The sequence below is a fragment of the Triturus cristatus genome, chromosome 6 (assembly GCF_964204655.1).
Source record: "Triturus cristatus chromosome 6, aTriCri1.1, whole genome shotgun sequence".
Lineage (NCBI taxonomy): Eukaryota > Metazoa > Chordata > Amphibia > Caudata > Salamandridae > Triturus > Triturus cristatus.
This window is the reverse complement of record NC_140589.1, coordinates 716,863,314-716,880,885: the sequence shown is the minus strand read 5'-3', so window position 1 is coordinate 716,880,885 and position 17,572 is coordinate 716,863,314. Positions and strand designations below refer to the sequence as shown.

Here is a 17,572-nt window from a genome sequence, read left to right as displayed (position 1 = left end):
CTCCATGAAGAGAGCCTTAAACAATCCTAGAGAGTCCCTATTAGAAGTACATCATAAACAACCCGAGGACGTTATCACGTGTTACCTCATTTACACCCAACTCTGCCCCTATCAAGAAGATCATCCTAAAACACTGGGGTATTCTCAACACAGGCGATCTACGGATACCTATACCTAGGTTTGCCTATACAAGAACCTGTAGCCTGAGAGATATTCTGATCCACACAAGACCTAAAAAACATATCAACCCATCACAAACCACTCTTTGGGGTTTACCACCCGTCAGAGGACACTTCCCCTGTGGCATGTGTACTGTTTGTAAATTCACCACAGACACTAAAGAAGTCACGTTACGATCCAATTTCAGGTGGAATATTCAAAAACATACCAACTGTAACACCAAACAGTGCATCTACCTGATCACTTGCCCTTGTGATTTACAGTACATAGGTATGACCATGCGTCCAGTCAAAATCCGCATAACTGAACACAGGAGCAACATACGCTGCCAACGCACGACAACGAGACTCTACAGACATTTCATGGAGGCTCAACATTCCCCTGATTCACTACACTGGGTCATACTAGAATCCCATTATCAGATCTCCAAATCTTCTCTATTCAGGCTTGAACAGAGATGGGTACATAGATTGTCTTGTCATACCGAGGGTCTCAATGACGACATCCCCTGGAGTACTCTGTCCTAAACTGGGAATTCGAGTCTAACCCTCTGATCTATGTCAATTTGACTCCTGTACCTATTCTGATCATTGTTGTATACATTGACCTTGGTAGGGCACGATTTTCATTTCATTCTCCTTTTTATCAGATCCTTGTGCTAAGCCCAGAACAGCAGTACATTCATTAGGATCCATTCCTTCACACTGTACTCAGATATCGATGTGCTAGCTAACACACTACATGACTAGTGATACAACACATCCTTATACATCTCAGCGCAGAGGAACTAAGAGGGTACAACCACTATACATATGGCTTATTGACCTATGGAGTCTTCATTGTCTGAGTGGAAGAACCTGGAAAGTCCATCTGTATTGGCATGGGCAGTCCCTGGCCTATGTTCCACTTCAAAGTCCATTCCCTGTAGGGAGATGGACCACCTTAGTAGTTTTGGATTTTCCCCTTTCATCTGCATTAGCCATCTGAGAGGTCTGTGGTCAGTTTGAACCAGGAAGTGAGTACCAAACAAGTATGGCCTCAACTTCTTCAGGGACCAAACCACAGCAAAGGCCTCCCTCTCAATGGCACTCAAACGCTGCTCTCTGGGGAGTAGCCTCCTGCTTATAAAAGCAACAGGTTGGTCTTGGCCTTCATCATTGGTCTGGGATAGGACCGCTCCTATCCCTAGCTCAGAAGCATCAGTCTGCATTATGAACTGCTCGGCATAATCTGGAGCTTTTAGAATTGGTGCTGAGCACATTGCTTCTTTTAGGGTGTCAAAAGCCTTTTGGCAACTAACTGTCCAGTTCACCTTCTTGGGCATCTTCTTGGAGGCGAGTTCTGTGAGGGGAGTCACCATGGACCCATATCCCTTCACAAACCTTCTGTAGTACCCAGTCAAGCCAAGGAATGCCCTGACTTGGGTCTGGGGTGTTGGAGCTACCCAGTCCAGGATGGCCTGGATCTTGGGTTGTAAGGGTTGTACCTGGCCTCCACCTACAAGGTGGCCCAAGTACACCACAGTGCCCTGCCCTATCTGGCATTTGGATGCCTTGATAATGAGACCTGCATTTTGCAGAGACTCTAAAGCCTTCCCAATGAGGATCAGGTGATCCTGCCAGGTAGAGCTAAAGACAGCAATATCATCAAGATAAGCTGCACTAAAGGACTCCAGCCCGGCCAGGACATGGTTCACCAACCTCTGGAAGGTGGCAAGGGCATTCTTTAACCCAAAAGGCATCACAGTGAACTGGTAATGCCCATCAGGTGTAGAGAATGCGGTCTTCTCTTTTGCACCTGGGACCATGCCAATCTGCCAGTACCCTGCAGTTAAGTCAAAGGTACTGAGGAACTGGGCTGCCCCTAATTTATCTATCAGCTCATCTGCTCTTGGAATAGGGTGAGCATCTGTCTTGGCGACAGAGTTGAGCCCTCTATAGTCCACACAGAACCTCATCTCTCTCTTTCCACCCGGTTGATGAGGTTTGGGGACCAGAACCACTGGGCTAGCCCAGGGGCTCTCAGAGGGTTCAATGACCCCTAACTCCAGCATCTTGCTGACCTCAGCTTTGATGCTATCCTTGACTTGATCTAACTAACGATAGATCTTGTTCTTGACAGGTGCACTGTAGGAAGGTGGATATCCGACTATGGTTACCCCCAACTTTTTGCCTAGTGTCTAGCTGGTTTTTCGACTTAGTTGGCCTGAGATCCTGCCATTCAGGGTCTCAGGCTGTCTGCTCTCTCTTTAAAATGGACTCCATGTACCCTAGGTACATTCCCAATTGGTAAGGATCACCTTATTGGACCCTGTACAGTGTACCCTAGGTACCCAGGGCATATGTGTACCCTAGGCCCCCCAGGGGCTGCAGCATGTATTATGCCACCCCTGGTCTGGCCTTCCAATCAGACACAACTGGCTGATCACTCAGCTGGGGCAAGGTCGTGTAATCACCCCTTGCTTAGATATAGTATACCTATATCTACCCTTAAAATAGACACATGTGTACCTATCAGCCACTCCTATGGCAGGCCTTAACAATCCTGGAGGCAGAGTGCTTGGTAACATGTGAGATGGTGCTCTAGCATGAGCTGAGCCTGTCTGCAGCTTTCGGAACCATGTCCTTATAGCTGTTCTATGATATAGCCTACCATATACTCTTAAAGTACCTTATAATCTTAAACGGTTATGGTAACTATGGTTTGGCTTTATCAAAACATGTCATGTAAGGTGTCTAACACTTTGGAATAATACCCCCATACCATTTCTGGTGATGAGGATTTTATTCCTCCCTTCTAGAGGGAGAGACATGTTAAAATCCTACTTTGCTGTTTAACTCTAACCAAAGCCTCAGCATCACAAAATGGATGCTGCTGCCACAGACACAAGTCTGAACTCCTGCTGCTGGGAGTGATCCCGGCAAGGGAGGCTTGGACAATAGGTTTCCTGCTTGGGGAGGTGCTAGCACCTCCCCAGACAGACTTTAGTGTATTGGGGCAGGGAGGGATGAAAGGAATGAGACATGCCTGGGGCACACAAGGTGTCCCATGCATAGTCCAGTTCAAACCGGTGCTGGGGCACTCCAGCCCCAGTCCTGGCGCGAAACTGGACAAAGGGAAGGGGGTGTAACCACCCCCCTCCCAGGTCCCACCCATAAGGCGGGACCTAGCAGGTAACCCAGCCCCCCAGATTAGTATAAGAGTGGTAGCTGGGCCCCAGGAGATTAGATTATCCTGAACCTGCAACTTGAACAGAAACTCTGGACCTTCGACATTCAACGAAAGAAGACTGAAGTATCTCCCTTGTGGCCAAGGAGTGGCTACCCTGTGCAAAGAGGCACCATCAAGAGACTAACCTTTGCTTTGCTGAAGTTCTACGAGGGACCGACTGCAGAGCCCGACCAGAGCCTTGACTTCCAGACTTCTCCGACCCTGATCCACATCCACAGCCGAGCTAAGATCCGTGGAGGCGACGAGAGACGTGGGACCGGCTACCTGGGAAAAGTGGCTAGTATCTTCCAGCGCAGCTTCTGAGGCACCCTCGAAGTTGTGCACCGGGGATTGAGAAGCCCCAACCCCAAGCACCATCTGCACCGAAGATCAGCCCCCCACACTCCACGAGTCCTGCGTGGAGCCCTTCTGCATTTTCCTGCTTGCCGCGTCTGTCCGGTTGCTTGCCCGTTGGCTAGTGGCCTCTGTGACGACGCATTCAGAAATCTTCACTGCTGGTTTGGCTCCTCCAGACTGGCTCCCGCTTCCTTGCAAAAGAGAAGCACCCCAGACCTTCCTGGTCTGCACCAGAAGCAAGTCCTCCGTTCTTCGTGGGTTCCGCTTGCCAAGGCTTGGTGAGTCCTAGTTCAACTTCGACGCCGCCGACAGTAAGAGCCTTCGTGGGACAGCTCGCCTCCTGGTCCTGGTCGTCCTCGACGTTCCTGGTCCCCGTGGCTGCAGCGACAAGCTTCACCTTCACCTGCAATCTTCACGACATCGCCTGGTTCCTTCCTGGTTCCACGTGGTCACTGGCTAGTGACCTTGACTCTGTCCCTTCTGCTTGCAGGTCTTCCCTCTTCTTGATCCCAGCCTTGGGATCCACCGGACACTCTTCACTGACTGCCTGTCAGCAACTTTCCTTCAGGCATCCATAGAAGTCCAAGACGAAACCCAACGCAAGTTCACACCTATGCACCCGCAGCCAGTGGGCTAGGTAACTTGGGTACTTCGGTGCTCACAAGGGTAGTGACTATCCTAGGGTCTAGTTTCCGAGTCTCGACTCTCTAGCTGCTTCAGAAGTGTCCTTAAACTGTTAATTTCTAACTGCTAGTAATTCTATCGACTTTTACGCATTACGCGTGAGTGTTTTCCACTCTGCACCTGAATCCCGTGGGCCTCCCACTTCCTAACTGTTGCTAGTGTAGTGTAGCCCCAGCGATTCCCTAGGCCTAGGCCTATCCTATTTCCGTGACAGTGGTCCTTATACCACTTCTTTAGTATATGGTTTGCGTGGCCCCTAGGGCCTAACTGTATTACTTACCTGTGTGACTTAATGTATGCTTAAATAAGACTGTGTTGTACTTACCTCTAATCTCATAAAGAGTGCTGAGGGTTTGACTAGAATAAATACACTTTATTTTATATATATATCTGTTGTGGTGTCCTTTCATTTGGTATTCAAGGGATTATATATGGTATCACAGCTGGCTTCACATGCCATTCAGAGTTTAGCCTAAGACTGCTCTTGTCCATGCTACCACTAGGATAGCTGGTCTATAAGGTTGACTTTACAACCAATCACCATAAGGGTATTTGGACTGATATAAGGTGTACAGTAGAACTAGTGACATCATACATCAGGCCAACTTCTCACATGCACTGTCACCAGTGTCCACATCATGGGTACACCAGTTTGTTAGACCAGGGGTTAGGGAAAAGAGGCTAGCATACTGTTGCAAGACTTGCTTGCAGTCAGTCTGCTGTTGGGCAGAGAGGGTGTCTGAAAAGACTACACCATCTACTGACCCATCTTGTGGGCTGTAGGAGAGGAGGTCAGGGAGAAGTTCACTCTCTGCTTCCTTTTCCTCATCAGTCACCATCAGCATGGTGATGTCAGCCCTGTCATTGTAGAGCTTAAGGCGGTTCACATGGATAACCCTTTTGGGTGTCCTGCTAGTGCCCAGGTTAACTAAATAGGTGACTTCACTCTTTCTCTCTAGGATAGGGTAAGGGCCACTCCATCTATCTTGGAGAGCCCTTGGTGCCACTGGCTCCAATACCCACACCTGTTGCCCAGGTTGAAATTCAACCAGTGCAGCTTTTTGGTCATACCAGTGCTTCGGAAACTCCTGGCTGGCCTCAAGGTTTTTGGATGCTTTTTCCATGTACTCAGCCATTCTGGACCTTAGGCCAAGCACATAGTCCACTATGTCTTGTTTGGGCTCCTTGAGAGGCCTCTCCCAGCCCTCTTTTACAAGACAAAGTGGTCCCCTCACAGGATGACCAAACAGAAGTTCAAAGGGCGAGAAACCTACTCCCTTCAGTGGTACTTCTCTAAGCAAAAAGCAGACAAGGCAACAGGACATCCAATCTCCTTTTGAGTTTCTCAGGAAGACCCATGATCATGCCTTTCAATGTCTTGTTGAATCTCTCAACAAGGCCATTGGTTTGTGGATGGTAGGGTGTAGTAAACTTGCACCCCACACTCCTTCCACATCTGTGTCAGGTAAGCAGACATGAAGTTGGAAACTCTGTCTGAAACCACCTCCTTAAGAAACCCTACCCTGGTGAAGACACCCAGGAGGGCTTTGGTTACTGCAGGAGCTGTAGTAGTCCTAAGTGGAATTGCTTCAGGGTACCTAGTAGCACGATCCACTACTACTAGAATAAATGTGTTCCCTGAGGCTGTGGGAGGTTCAAGTGGACCCACAATGTCCACTCCTACCCTTTCAAAGGGCACCCCCACCACTGGCAGTGGGATTAGGGGGGCCTTTGGGTGGCCACCTGTCTTCGCACTGTCTTGACAGGTAACACAGGAGCTGACAAACTCCTTCACCTTTTGATGCATCTGGGGCCAGTAAAAGTGACTAACTAGCCTTTCCCACGTTTTGAATTGCCCCAGATGTCCAGCTAGGGGATGTAATGAGCCAAAGTTAGGAGGAACTCCCTGTACTTCTGTGGCGCTACCACCCTACTGGTGGTTCCAGGAGTGGGGTTTCTTGCCTCAGCATACAGTAATCCCTCTTCCCAATAAGCTCTGTGGGTACCACTGACATCTCCCTTGGCTTCTGAAGCAGCTTGCTGCTTCAGGCTTTCAAGAGTGAGACAGTCACGCTGACCCTGGCACAGCTCTTCCCTAGAGGGTCCCCCTGGGCCCAAGAGTTCAACCTGGTAAGGGTCAAGCTCCATGGGCTCAGTTCCCTCATGGGTATCCAAATCCTCTCCCTGTGGAGAGGGGTCCTGAATGTTTTGCTGTACAGAAGCTGGTTCCCCAGTCTTCTTACCTTTTCTCTTGGTTGGTTGGGCCATTATTTCAGGTTCCAGACCTACTTTTTCATCCTTCCTCTTGCTCTGGTTTGCACACACACCAATTCAGGGATGCCCAGCATGGCTGCATGGGCCTTCAGCTCAACTTCAGCCCAGGCTGAGGTTTCCAGATCATTTCCTAGCAGACATGCAGCTGGCAACTTTGGAGAGACCACTACCTGTTTCAGGCCAGTAACCCCCTGCCCCCCCCGCCTAATGTCACCATGGCCATGTTATGACTAGTGGTGACACTGTCAGCATTGGTGACTGGGTAAGACTTCCCAATCAAATATTGCTCAGGGGAAACCAGGGTGTCTTTCACCATAGTGACACTGGTACCTGTATCCCTCAGAGCTTCTATCCTAGTTCCATTCACCCAGGGGTACGGCAAATATTTCTTTAAGTTGGGTGGCCACACAGCTACAGTGGCAAACTCCACTTCCCCCAGTGAGACTAGACTTGTCTCAGTGTGTTCCCAGATTTGCTCCGGGTACACTTCTGATCCCATCTGTATACTTGCTGCCCCAGGAGTATATGTACTGGGTGCCTTAGGGGCTTTGTTGTGGGGGCAAGATTTATCTACAGTTAGGAGTCCTGACCTCTTACAGTTATTACACCAGGCCTTTAAGGGATCAAAGTTCTTCCCCCTATAGGGTTGAGGCACATAGGGGGTAGTTTGGGTCCCACCCCCCTGAACGGGTTTTTGGGGCCCTTTGGAAGACTGACTTTTTATCTTGGGGATTCTCACCACCCTTCCCCTGGGAAGGTTTTGTGACCACCTTCTTCTGGTCACCCCCAGTGGCAGTCCTTGTCACCCTAGTCTTGACCCAGTGGTCTGCCTTCTTTCCCAATTCTTGGGGAGAAAATAGACCTAGGTCTACCAAATGCTGATGCAACTTTTCATTTGTGCAATTACTTAATATATGTTCCTTCATGAACAAATTGTACACTCCATTAAAATCATGCACACCATGTCCAGCTAACCAACCATCCAGTGTCTTTACTGAGAAGTCTATCCAGGACTGGGTCTGGGTTGTGTGAGCCCTCCTGTATCTAATTCTATACTCCTCAGTAGTGAATCCAAATCCCTCAATCAGAGTCTTCCTCATGAGGTCATAGGATCCTGCCTCTGGCCCAGAGAGGGTCAGAAGCCTGTCTCTGCAGTTACCAGAGAACAGTTCCCACAGGAGTGCCCCCCAGAGAGGTTTCTTTACTCTTCTAATTTCACAAGCCCTCTCAAAGGGTGTGAACCATTTGGTGATGTCAACACTTTCCTCAAATTTAGGGACAATCCCTTTGGGGATTTTAGGATCAGAAGTTTCCTCCCTATCCTTATTTTTATTATTGCTGCCACCATTGATGGATGCTAAACCCATCTCTCTCCTTTCTTTTTCTAGAGCCAGGAGCCTGGACTCCAGATCCAATCTTTCGGCCAGCCTTGCTAAAAGGCTGTCCTCTTCACTGGTGGGTCCCCCAGTGATCTCTCTGGTACCTGGTTCACCTGTGTGAACTCTAGGTTCCCAGATGCTAATTCTTGGATTCAAGGGTATAGGGGCCCTTTCCTCCCTAGGGAATCTTGTGTGGGGGGAGGGGGGGTTTATTATCCTCCTCCTCCTCTTCCTTTTCCTCATCTGACTGGTCATCACCATGTTCAGATGGGTGGTCCTTCGCATACTCCGCCAGGAGCTCCTGGAGCCCTAGTTTGGTTGGATGCAGGCCCATTGGTAAGTTTTTAATATTGCATAAGGACCTCAATTCCTTGAAAGACAAGTGTAAGTAAGGTGTGAGGTCGAGCTCCTCCACCATGTTATTATTTTCACTAATAGCTGGGTTTGTTTGAGTCATTCTAACCTGACAGTTCTAATACTCTACCCTGACTATAGTGACTTATTTTTTTTAAATTCTAATGGGACTTAAGCAAGGCCCTGACAAGACTAAGTATTTTGGAAAAGACCAATCAGAATTCTAAAGGCAATTTTAAGAGTTCTTTCGTGTGATCAGATGGTAACCAAGTAGTCCAACAAATGCAAGTTTGTATCCCACCACTGATCCACCAATGTGAGAAAGTGGCTCTGTATATTCTGTTCCCAAATAGGTACAGTGTGTACAGAGTCCACAGAGGTTTGGCAGAGGCTAAAGTTAGATATAACCTTACTCTCTAAAGTGGTAGCTTGGTCGAGCAGTAAGGCAGTATCAGAGGACAATGTAAAGCATTTGTTGTACACACCCAGTCAGCAAATGGTCTCACACACTCAAGAACTGAACTCTAGGCAAATGGTTTATATAAAAAATATGGTTGTTTTATTTTAGAACCAACAATAGGTATTAAAATATACTTTCTCAGAATGAGATGCTTTAGTTAAATACTTTTGCAATATGCAATTGACTTTTGTAGGTAGTAGTTACAGGTTGTTGCAATAGGCAACACAATTTCAAACACAATAATACATTGAGCTCAATGGAAGTTTTAAGTTATTTGCAATAGATTACTTTCAGGATTACTTTTCTAACTCCTGGACTGGATCCTAGATTCAGTCCTGGGACAGTTCTTGGAAACAAGTGAGTAAAGTCGACTTAGTTACTGTTGTGAGTTGTAGGCAATTTTTTGCTATTTTAATAGTTGACACTTAGAAGAAATTTCATAGAAAAACAGTCAATGATTCCCTATGGGAGAAAATTCAAGTTACAGGTATAGTATGTTCTCGTTACTTTTGTAATCCAGTACTGGGCTCCTAGGCTCAGTACTGGGACCTCTATCTAAGCAATTACGTTTAGACAGTTGGTACGATTTTTAAAGAATATTTGTAGTTTGCAGAAATCGACACTTAGAAGAAATTTCACAGAAAAACAGTCAATGATTTCCTATGGAAGAAAATTGGGTTAATGGTAAGTACGGTTGTGAGTACTTTTCAGGGTCAGTGCTGGGCACCAAGATCCAGCACTGGGATCTCTCCTAATAGCAGGTGAGTATTTTCGTTTTCGTTACTCGTTTGATTTTAGGTGAATATTTTAAGTTTTAGAAACTCCACACTTAGAAGAAATTTCAGAAGAAACCAGTCAATGTTACCCTATGGAGGAAAATTGGGTTATCGGCTTTTGGGTAAGTACTCGACTGGCAGAGTTAAGGTTCTGGGCAAAGACTCAGGGGTCTCCCAGAGTCAGGTAAGTACAGCTGTTTCACCCTCAGGTGCAGAGTGAGTTAGGCCCAATGTTATCCTATGGGAGGCAGGGGGGCCTTGGTTGGTGGCTGCTTATTAGCAGGCCACGCGGCTGTGAGAGCTGGGCTCCTGGTCACTTGCTCAGGGCAAATGGGGAAGTAGATTAGAGTAGAGGTTACACTGCCAGGGCCACTCGGGCGGCTGGGTGCTGGGTGCTTTTGAGCCTTCGGGCGCTCAATGGATTTCAATGGGAAAGCTCCTGGATGAACAAAGGCTGCAAGCTCGGGGACGAAGATTCTTCAGGTGCCACCACCACTTCGAGAGAAGTTGGGTAGTTAGAGGATAGGTAGGTAGGTATCCAGGAATTGGCCACAGGGGGGCCACAGGGCGCCGGGGTGCCTTTGGATGTCGGGAAATCTTGCCCTCTGTTGATCGCGGTTGGGGGGGGTGTACCTGGTTCTGAGGCTGCAGGCTTCGTTAGGAGCGTCGAGGTGAGTCCTTGGGTGCCGGATTCGGGGTCACAGTTGCCAGGGGGACATCATCGGGGTCTTTGTTCACTCCGGCACAGGTCAGGCTTGGTGGGTGCAGAGTGTGGAGGGTTCGCGGTTCCGGGCTCATGCCAGGGGTTAGAAACTTGGTTTGAGCAGAGCCACTGCTCATGGGAGTCCCAGGTGCTCAGAGTCACAAGGTAGCCAGGTCCTCCATGGTTTGTGAGGTTGCTGGCCACAAGAGGTGCCGGGATTCAGCAGGAGCAGGTTCGAGGGTCGACAGGCCGGTAGGGCTGGGGCCAAAGCAGTTGGTGTCTTCCTCTTCTTAGCAGCTGCACGGCAGGTCTTCTTTCTTCTTGCTCTTCTTTGCTTTTTCAGAATCTGGAATCAAAGGAAGGAAGGTTCAGGGTGCTCCTAAATACTAGATTTAGGGGCGTTACAGGTAGGTAAAGGACATGGACCAATGGGTCCCTGCCCTGGAGTGGGAGGGGGGCAGTAGCCTAGTCCTGATTGGGCAGGGCCTCCCATCTTCAAGATGGCGAGCGCCCGGAGATGTGCTTCACCTCGCCGCCCCCACCTGAGGGGTGGGGATGGCAGGCTGGCACATCCCCGGTCCTTATTTGGGAGTTTCCGGCCAGTCTTCCCGCCAGAGTGGGGGTTAGAACGGGGGGGGGCAGTTTGCTGGGTACAGCAAGTGGCCTGGAGAAGCTCACAGAGGCGGCATGCCTCTGAAGCTTCCCCCTGTCCATCCTGGGGGAGGAGACCTAGCACCTCGCCCAGGATGTGCATTGTTGCAGGCCCAGGAGAGCGGGGGCTCTCCTACCCAGGGGTCCAGCAACATGTCTGTTGTGTGGCAGCCTAGGCAGCCTCCCAGACCAGACGTTGATTGTAGGTTTAGGTTTCAGGGGGCTTCTCTAAGATGCCCTCTGTAGTGCTTTGTACATTAAATCCCACACTGGCATCAGTGCGGGTTTAATGTGCTGAGAAGTTTGATACCAAACTTCTCAGTCTTCAGTGTTGCCATTATGGTGCTGTGGAGCTAGTGTTTGACTAGCTCTCTGCACCATGTACTGTTAAATGGCAGCACTGTACACACAGCGCCCAGGAATGGACCTGGGTACTGTAGGGGCACAGGGCTCATGCTCCTGTGCCCACACCACTGGCATAGGGCACTCAGCTAGAGGGGTGGCTAATGTATGCCAGGGCAGTGTAGGTTGTGGGCATGGCACACAGGGATGTGTGCCATGTCGACTCTTTGTTTCGTCTTGTACCCAGACACTCAGCCTGCAAGGGCAGTGTGTTTGTGTTAGGGTCTAGGTCCTCTAAGGGTGGCACAATAAGTACTGCAGCCCTTAGAGGCCTTGCCTGGTCACAAGGCCCTGGGTACCTAGGTTACCATTTACCAGGGGCTGACATGTGGCCAGGGTTTGCCAATTTGGGTTTGAGGTTTTTAGGGAAGGAACATAGGACCTGGGCACCTGATTGGCAGGAGTCCAGGGCACACTCAGTCAAAGTACATTCAGCAATTCAGCAAAAAGTGGGGGCATACCATGCAAGAAATATGGCACTTTCTCACATCCTTGACAAATAGTTACAGGTGCCAAGGCTTTCAAATAAGAAAAACACCATCTGAACATAATAAAACCTATCATTTCTCAAGAGAAATGTTGCCACTTCAGCTTGGGGATAATCACATCTGGGCCAAGGGCACGTTGGTCAGGAGAGTTCATTTAAAGCTATTACAGTCCCACTGTCTACTCTTAAATCCCCCCGGCCCCACTACTGCAAAAACATTTTTTTTTTTTAAATGGTCTTCAGTGCTAGAAAATTTGGTCAATACCAGTAAGATCAAAGTGGCTACCCACGGAAATGAGAGTATCCTGATCAGCTTATTTACATGAAATTAAGTAATCACTGCAGGTAAACCAGCTTACGTGAAAAAATAGCTATTGCAGGAGGACTCAGGCCAAATAGAAAGAGGTTTTGTCTGGTGGTAGGAATGCCAAAAGTAAGAAAAACTAAAACTTGTAATTCAAGTATTCTCCATTATGGCGTCCAAAATAACAAACGCTCTGACACTATCCATTAAACTCTATCCAATCCTCCTAATGTTCAGAAAAGGACTTAAACACTTTAGTCCGTTCATGGAAGTGCTATTCTTCTTGAGCAAATTCTGACTTTGTTCATTATCTTCCTATAGTTACATTACAGAAGATGTGTTGTATAGTGATCTGTCACCTCTATATTAGGGTAAGCTTTATAAATAGATCCATAAATAAATAAATCTCCATTGATGTACAAATGCAAAAGGAGGTATGGCAACCTAGTGCCTTTAAGCACATTTGTGATACTGGGCACGCAAGGCTCTAATTTTAACAGCTTTAAGAATAATAATTTAGAAGAGCACCAAGGGAGAGCGTACATACAAGGTAGGAAAAGGAAAATGCAGGGACACAAAATTGACGTTTTTCAGGAACATCTCTGACTGAAGCAAAGAATTCTGAAATCGATCACCCTAGCAAGGATAGAATCTTGTTGAAATGTGCTTCTAAATATAATGAATAAATACTCTGGAGAAGGCAAGCCACATATTAACCATTTCAAATACTTACGTTTCATGTCCATGTTTCGTGTCTTGTACACAAAGTATGTATATATTTGTGTTGTGCGGATGAGAATTTGATCTCCACTGTAGCGAATAGATCGGTACCACCAGGAACCCTGAAAGAGTAGACTGAAAATTGGTATAATTCACTAACCACTTTTCACAAAAAATAAATAACAGCGATGAAGAACTGCTTGAACAATACCCCTGTTGGTAGAAATCCTTTACTTAATCATCAATAGTCTGTACTTTTCATATGCAATCCAACATCAGAGGGAAAGACCAGCAAATTGTTTTATTGAAATACAAAAATGATTGCTGTGCGAGAGTTGATGCTCGTTTACAAGACGGTGGTACCCTTTGGATGACAAGAAATAATGCAAGAAGGGAAATGAACATGATGCTCCTTGGGTCAATTAAGCTAACAGAGTAAAAAAAAAGCATTAAAAACATTTTTTTTGCTTCACGGACGACGCAAGCTATCACATATTTGCACATGTTTTACTTTTGGTGTTATTGTCTTCAAATGGATGACAACCATACCAGAAAACATTCAGATATTTGAAGATCTATTGTTGGAATCTCAAGTTTAATGCAGCATTCTGTTTAGACCTGAAGTTTTCCTAAGCATTATTCAAATTTGCTTTAAAAGTTCTGGAGAAAAAGAACAACATTTTAGCAGAAACCCCATCAGAGCTCTCTCCTTTCTTTTCAGTGCCTGTATTGCTGGTATGGGCGACTACCATCATAATATCACCAGCTCCAATTCCATCCCGCTCCTTATGAACTGGAATATAACATTTACAGCAGCATATATAGACCTACCATAACGATTAGTTACTTACCTGTAATCCTAGTTCTCATCCAGGGGTATACTCATCAAAGTCATAATCTATGAATAATCCCCGCCCACGTGCGGTATCCCGGAGCATATAGAAAATACATATATATATAAAAATATGAAGAAAGCCCTCTCAGCGAGAAGGAAATGAGCCGCACACATCTCGAAAGAACTAGCAGATTTAATTGCATATTCACAGCACTGGTATTGATGTAATCCCTGATGCATTTCGGTCTCTTCGACCTTTTTCAAAGGGTAAACCAGAAGCATCTTTGAGGCTGAGAAAACAAAGGGAACCATATTTGCTGCTTTTAAAATGTTTGCCCCCTGGTGGGCGTCACAATAGACTTTTCATTTTGAGCATTGTGGTTGCTGTAGTCCTTTCCCAGTCCCGCAGTTAATACCCTTCAGTGGGTGATACTTTGAATTTTGTTTGGCTTTTTGCTGTGTTTCTCGTGATCCCCGTGCAAACTAACTTTCGAGTTTGCTGAGGCCCAGAACTAAGGTCCAGTCCCTGGTGGTGCCGCTGCCCTTATTTGCTCGCGCAAGTCCACAGAAAAGGACCGTTGTCGGGCAGTAATGGCGCTCTTTGTTACTGGGGGTGCGTCGCTCGCGGCAGGACCAAGCCGTGAAATATGAAGAAAGCCCTCTCAGCGAGAAGGAAATGAGCCGCACACCTCGAAAGAACTAGCAGATTTAATTGCATATTCACAGCATTGGTATTGATGTAATCCCTGATGCATTTCGGTCTCTTCGACCTTTTTCAAAGGGTAAACCAGAAGCATCTTTGAGGCTGAGAAAACAAAGGGAACCATATTTGCTGCTTTTAAAATGTTTGCCCCCTGGTGGGCGTCACGATAGACTTTTCATTTTGAGCATTGTGGTTGCTGTAGTCCTTTCCCAGTCCCGCAGTTAATACCCTTCAGTGGGTGATGCTTTGAATTTTGTTTGGCTTTTTGCTGTGTTTCTCGTGATCCCCGTGCAAACTAACTTTCGAGTTTGCTGAGGCCCAGAACCAAGGTCCAGTCCCTGGTGGTGCCGCTGCCCTTATAAATATATATGCATATGTGAAAACATATACATGCAGCCTAAAATGTTTCAGACATGGCAAAAAAGTTGAAATTACATAGGTTTGCATTGTAGTACCCCTAGCCCATAAGGAAAAAAGGAAGCACTAAACCAATTGTCACACAACAATGCTTTATTGCCATAAAGCAAACTTGTAATTGTAGGCATTTGCCTGTAGGCTGCAGTAGAGTATCAAGAAAACAAAGAAAACTGACACCTTGCCTTTAAGGCATTAGAGTAGGGGGACCGTGCCTTTAAGACCTGCAGGAGCCCCCTTGCTCCCATGATGCACCACAGGTGACAGTTAGGTCAGTTCTTTTTGACGGTGCACACGCACCAGAGTTGATCTGCAATCAATCAACAATAACTTAAAGAGTATGCTCGTCCGGGGAGGTGGGTGGGTCGCTTATGACTTTGACGAGTATACCCCTGGATGAGAACTAGGATTACAGGTAAGTAACTAATCCTTCTCATCCAGGGGATACTCATCAATAGTCATAATCTATGAATAGAGTAGCAAGCCCATACCCAAAGTCTCGCGGACGAGCAATAAAGCATCTAGAACATGCATTAACATCACATTAGCATAGCAGTTATGCAAACAAATTCCTCAAAGAGGCCTGCCCCACCTGGGCGTCGGCCTGTGCGTCTGAATCTAGGCAATAATGGCGTGTAAAGGTATGTATAAAGCGCCATGTAGCCGCTTTGCAAATTTCAGAAATGGGAACGCTGCGAAGGAGAGCTATAGTAGAAGCTTTCCCTCTAGTAGAGTGTGCTCTTGGTCTAGCCTGTAGAACCTTATGAGACAGCTGATAAGACAAGGCTATGCAGGAAACAATCCATCTAGAAATAGACCTCTTGGAAGCAGCCAGCCCGGTATTCGTTGGGCCGTAATTGACAAAGAGCCTGTCAGACTTTCTAAGCGAAAGGGTTTCAGCAAGGTAAAATTTCAATACCCTGCGGAGGTCTAGAGAATGTAAAGCTCTCTCTGGGGGAGTGGTTGGCTGAGGGAAGAAAGTGGGCAGCGTGATAACCTGATTAACGTGGAAATCCGAGACCACCTTGGGCAGGAAGCTTGGATGAGTACGTAGCACCACTCTATTGGTATGGAACACAGTGTAAGGTTCCTTGCAGCACATGGCCTGAATCTCACTTACCCTGCGGGCGGAAGTGATGGCTACTAAAAAGGCAGCCTTCCAGGTCAGATGCTGCAAGGACGCCTTATGAATAGGTTCGAAGAGAACGATGTTGAGTTCCCAGGGAGGGGAAGGAGACCTCACTGGCGGAATTACTTTTTTAAGCCCGTCTAGGAAATGTTTGACCACCGGCATCTGGAAGAATGAGGCCTGGGTAGGAGATTAGTGGACTCTGAAAGAAGTGTACTTTAAACCAGACTTTGCCAAGTGCAATAAGTAGGGGAGAATAATCTGTTCTTGACCCTGGATTGGATCAAGAGCGTTCTCTACACCAAATGTAGAACCTCTTCCACTTGAAGGCATAAGACTTCCTAGTGGAGGGTCTTTTTACTTCTCGGAGAATGTTCATACAGTCCGCCGGAAGATCTAAGTGTCCGTACTGGATGACTTCAGGAGCCATGCCGTCAAGCGAAGGGAGGGGAGGTTGGGATGGAATACTCTCCCCTGGCTCTTGGTCAGTAAGTTCGGCAGGCAAGGCAATCTCCAGTGTGGCACCTCTGACAGCTGGAGGAGATCCGGATACCACCACTGGCGGGGCCACTCCGGAGCTATTCGGATCATCCTTGCTCTGGTCCTGTAGAATTTCTGTATGACCGCTGGTATGAGAGGGAGAGGAGGAAAAGCGTAAAGCAATGTCTGCGACCAGCTGATCAAAAGTGCGTTCCCCTATGATCCCTGTTGGGGAAACCTGGAGGTGAAGACGGGGCATTTTTTGTTTGCAGCGTCTGCGAAAAGATCGATGTCCGGTACTCCCCACAGCCGGAAGATCTCTTGGGTGACGTCTTCGTTGAGCACCCAGTCATGCGCTTCTACGAAGTCTCTGCTGAGACCGTCCGCCTGCACGTTCAGGGTTCCTGGCAAGTGTACTGCGATGATTGACAGACCTTTCGCCAGTAGCCATCGCCAAATGGACTGAGCTTCCAGAGACGGAACTCGTGACTTGGTGCCTCCCTGCTTGTTCAGATAGAACATAGTTGTTGTGTTGTCTGCCTGAATCTGAACGTGGCTGGTTTGGATAGAAGGATACAGGGATTTGAGGGCTAGATGGACTGCTCGTAGCTCCAAAAAGTTTATGTGATAAGTTCTTTCTGTAGTGGACCAGAGACCTTGTACCTGCAGCTGGTCCATATGAGCACCCCAGCCCTGCATGGAGGCATCTGTGACCACTGTCTGTGTCGGAGGCGTCTGATGGAAGGGGACGCCTTGAAGCAGATGGAAGCGTTTCATCCACCATCTGATGGAGTTCCTGGCGGCTTGTTGAAGAGAGACCAGATCCTCCCAGCGACCTGACCTCTGCGACCACTGATCCTCTAGCGCTTGTTGTAGAGGACGCATGTGAAGGCGTGCATTCGGCACAATGTAAATGCACGAAGCCATCGACCCCAGAAGTGACGACACTTGCCTGGCTGTGGGGAATGCAGCGTAGAGAAGCGTGTGGCATTTCTGAAGCATGGATAATAACCTCTCCTCCGAAGGACACACGCTTGCCTTTGCAGAGTCCAGAGAGGCGCCCAGGTAGT

The 17,572-nt window shown here is 47.6% G+C and overlaps 1 protein-coding gene across 1 annotated transcript in view; it reads right to left on the bottom strand.

Annotated features, from left to right (window-relative positions):
• The window catches only part of SEC63 (SEC63 protein translocation regulator), a 669,334-nt gene that overhangs the window by 421,410 nt on the left and 230,352 nt on the right, over positions 1 to 17,572 (bottom strand). Inside the window, exon 8 of the mRNA XM_085611209.1 lies at positions 12,955 to 13,063. Within this exon, the coding sequence (XP_085467335.1) occupies positions 12,955 to 13,063 (109 nt within the window). The remainder of the gene's footprint in view (positions 1 to 12,954; positions 13,064 to 17,572) is intronic.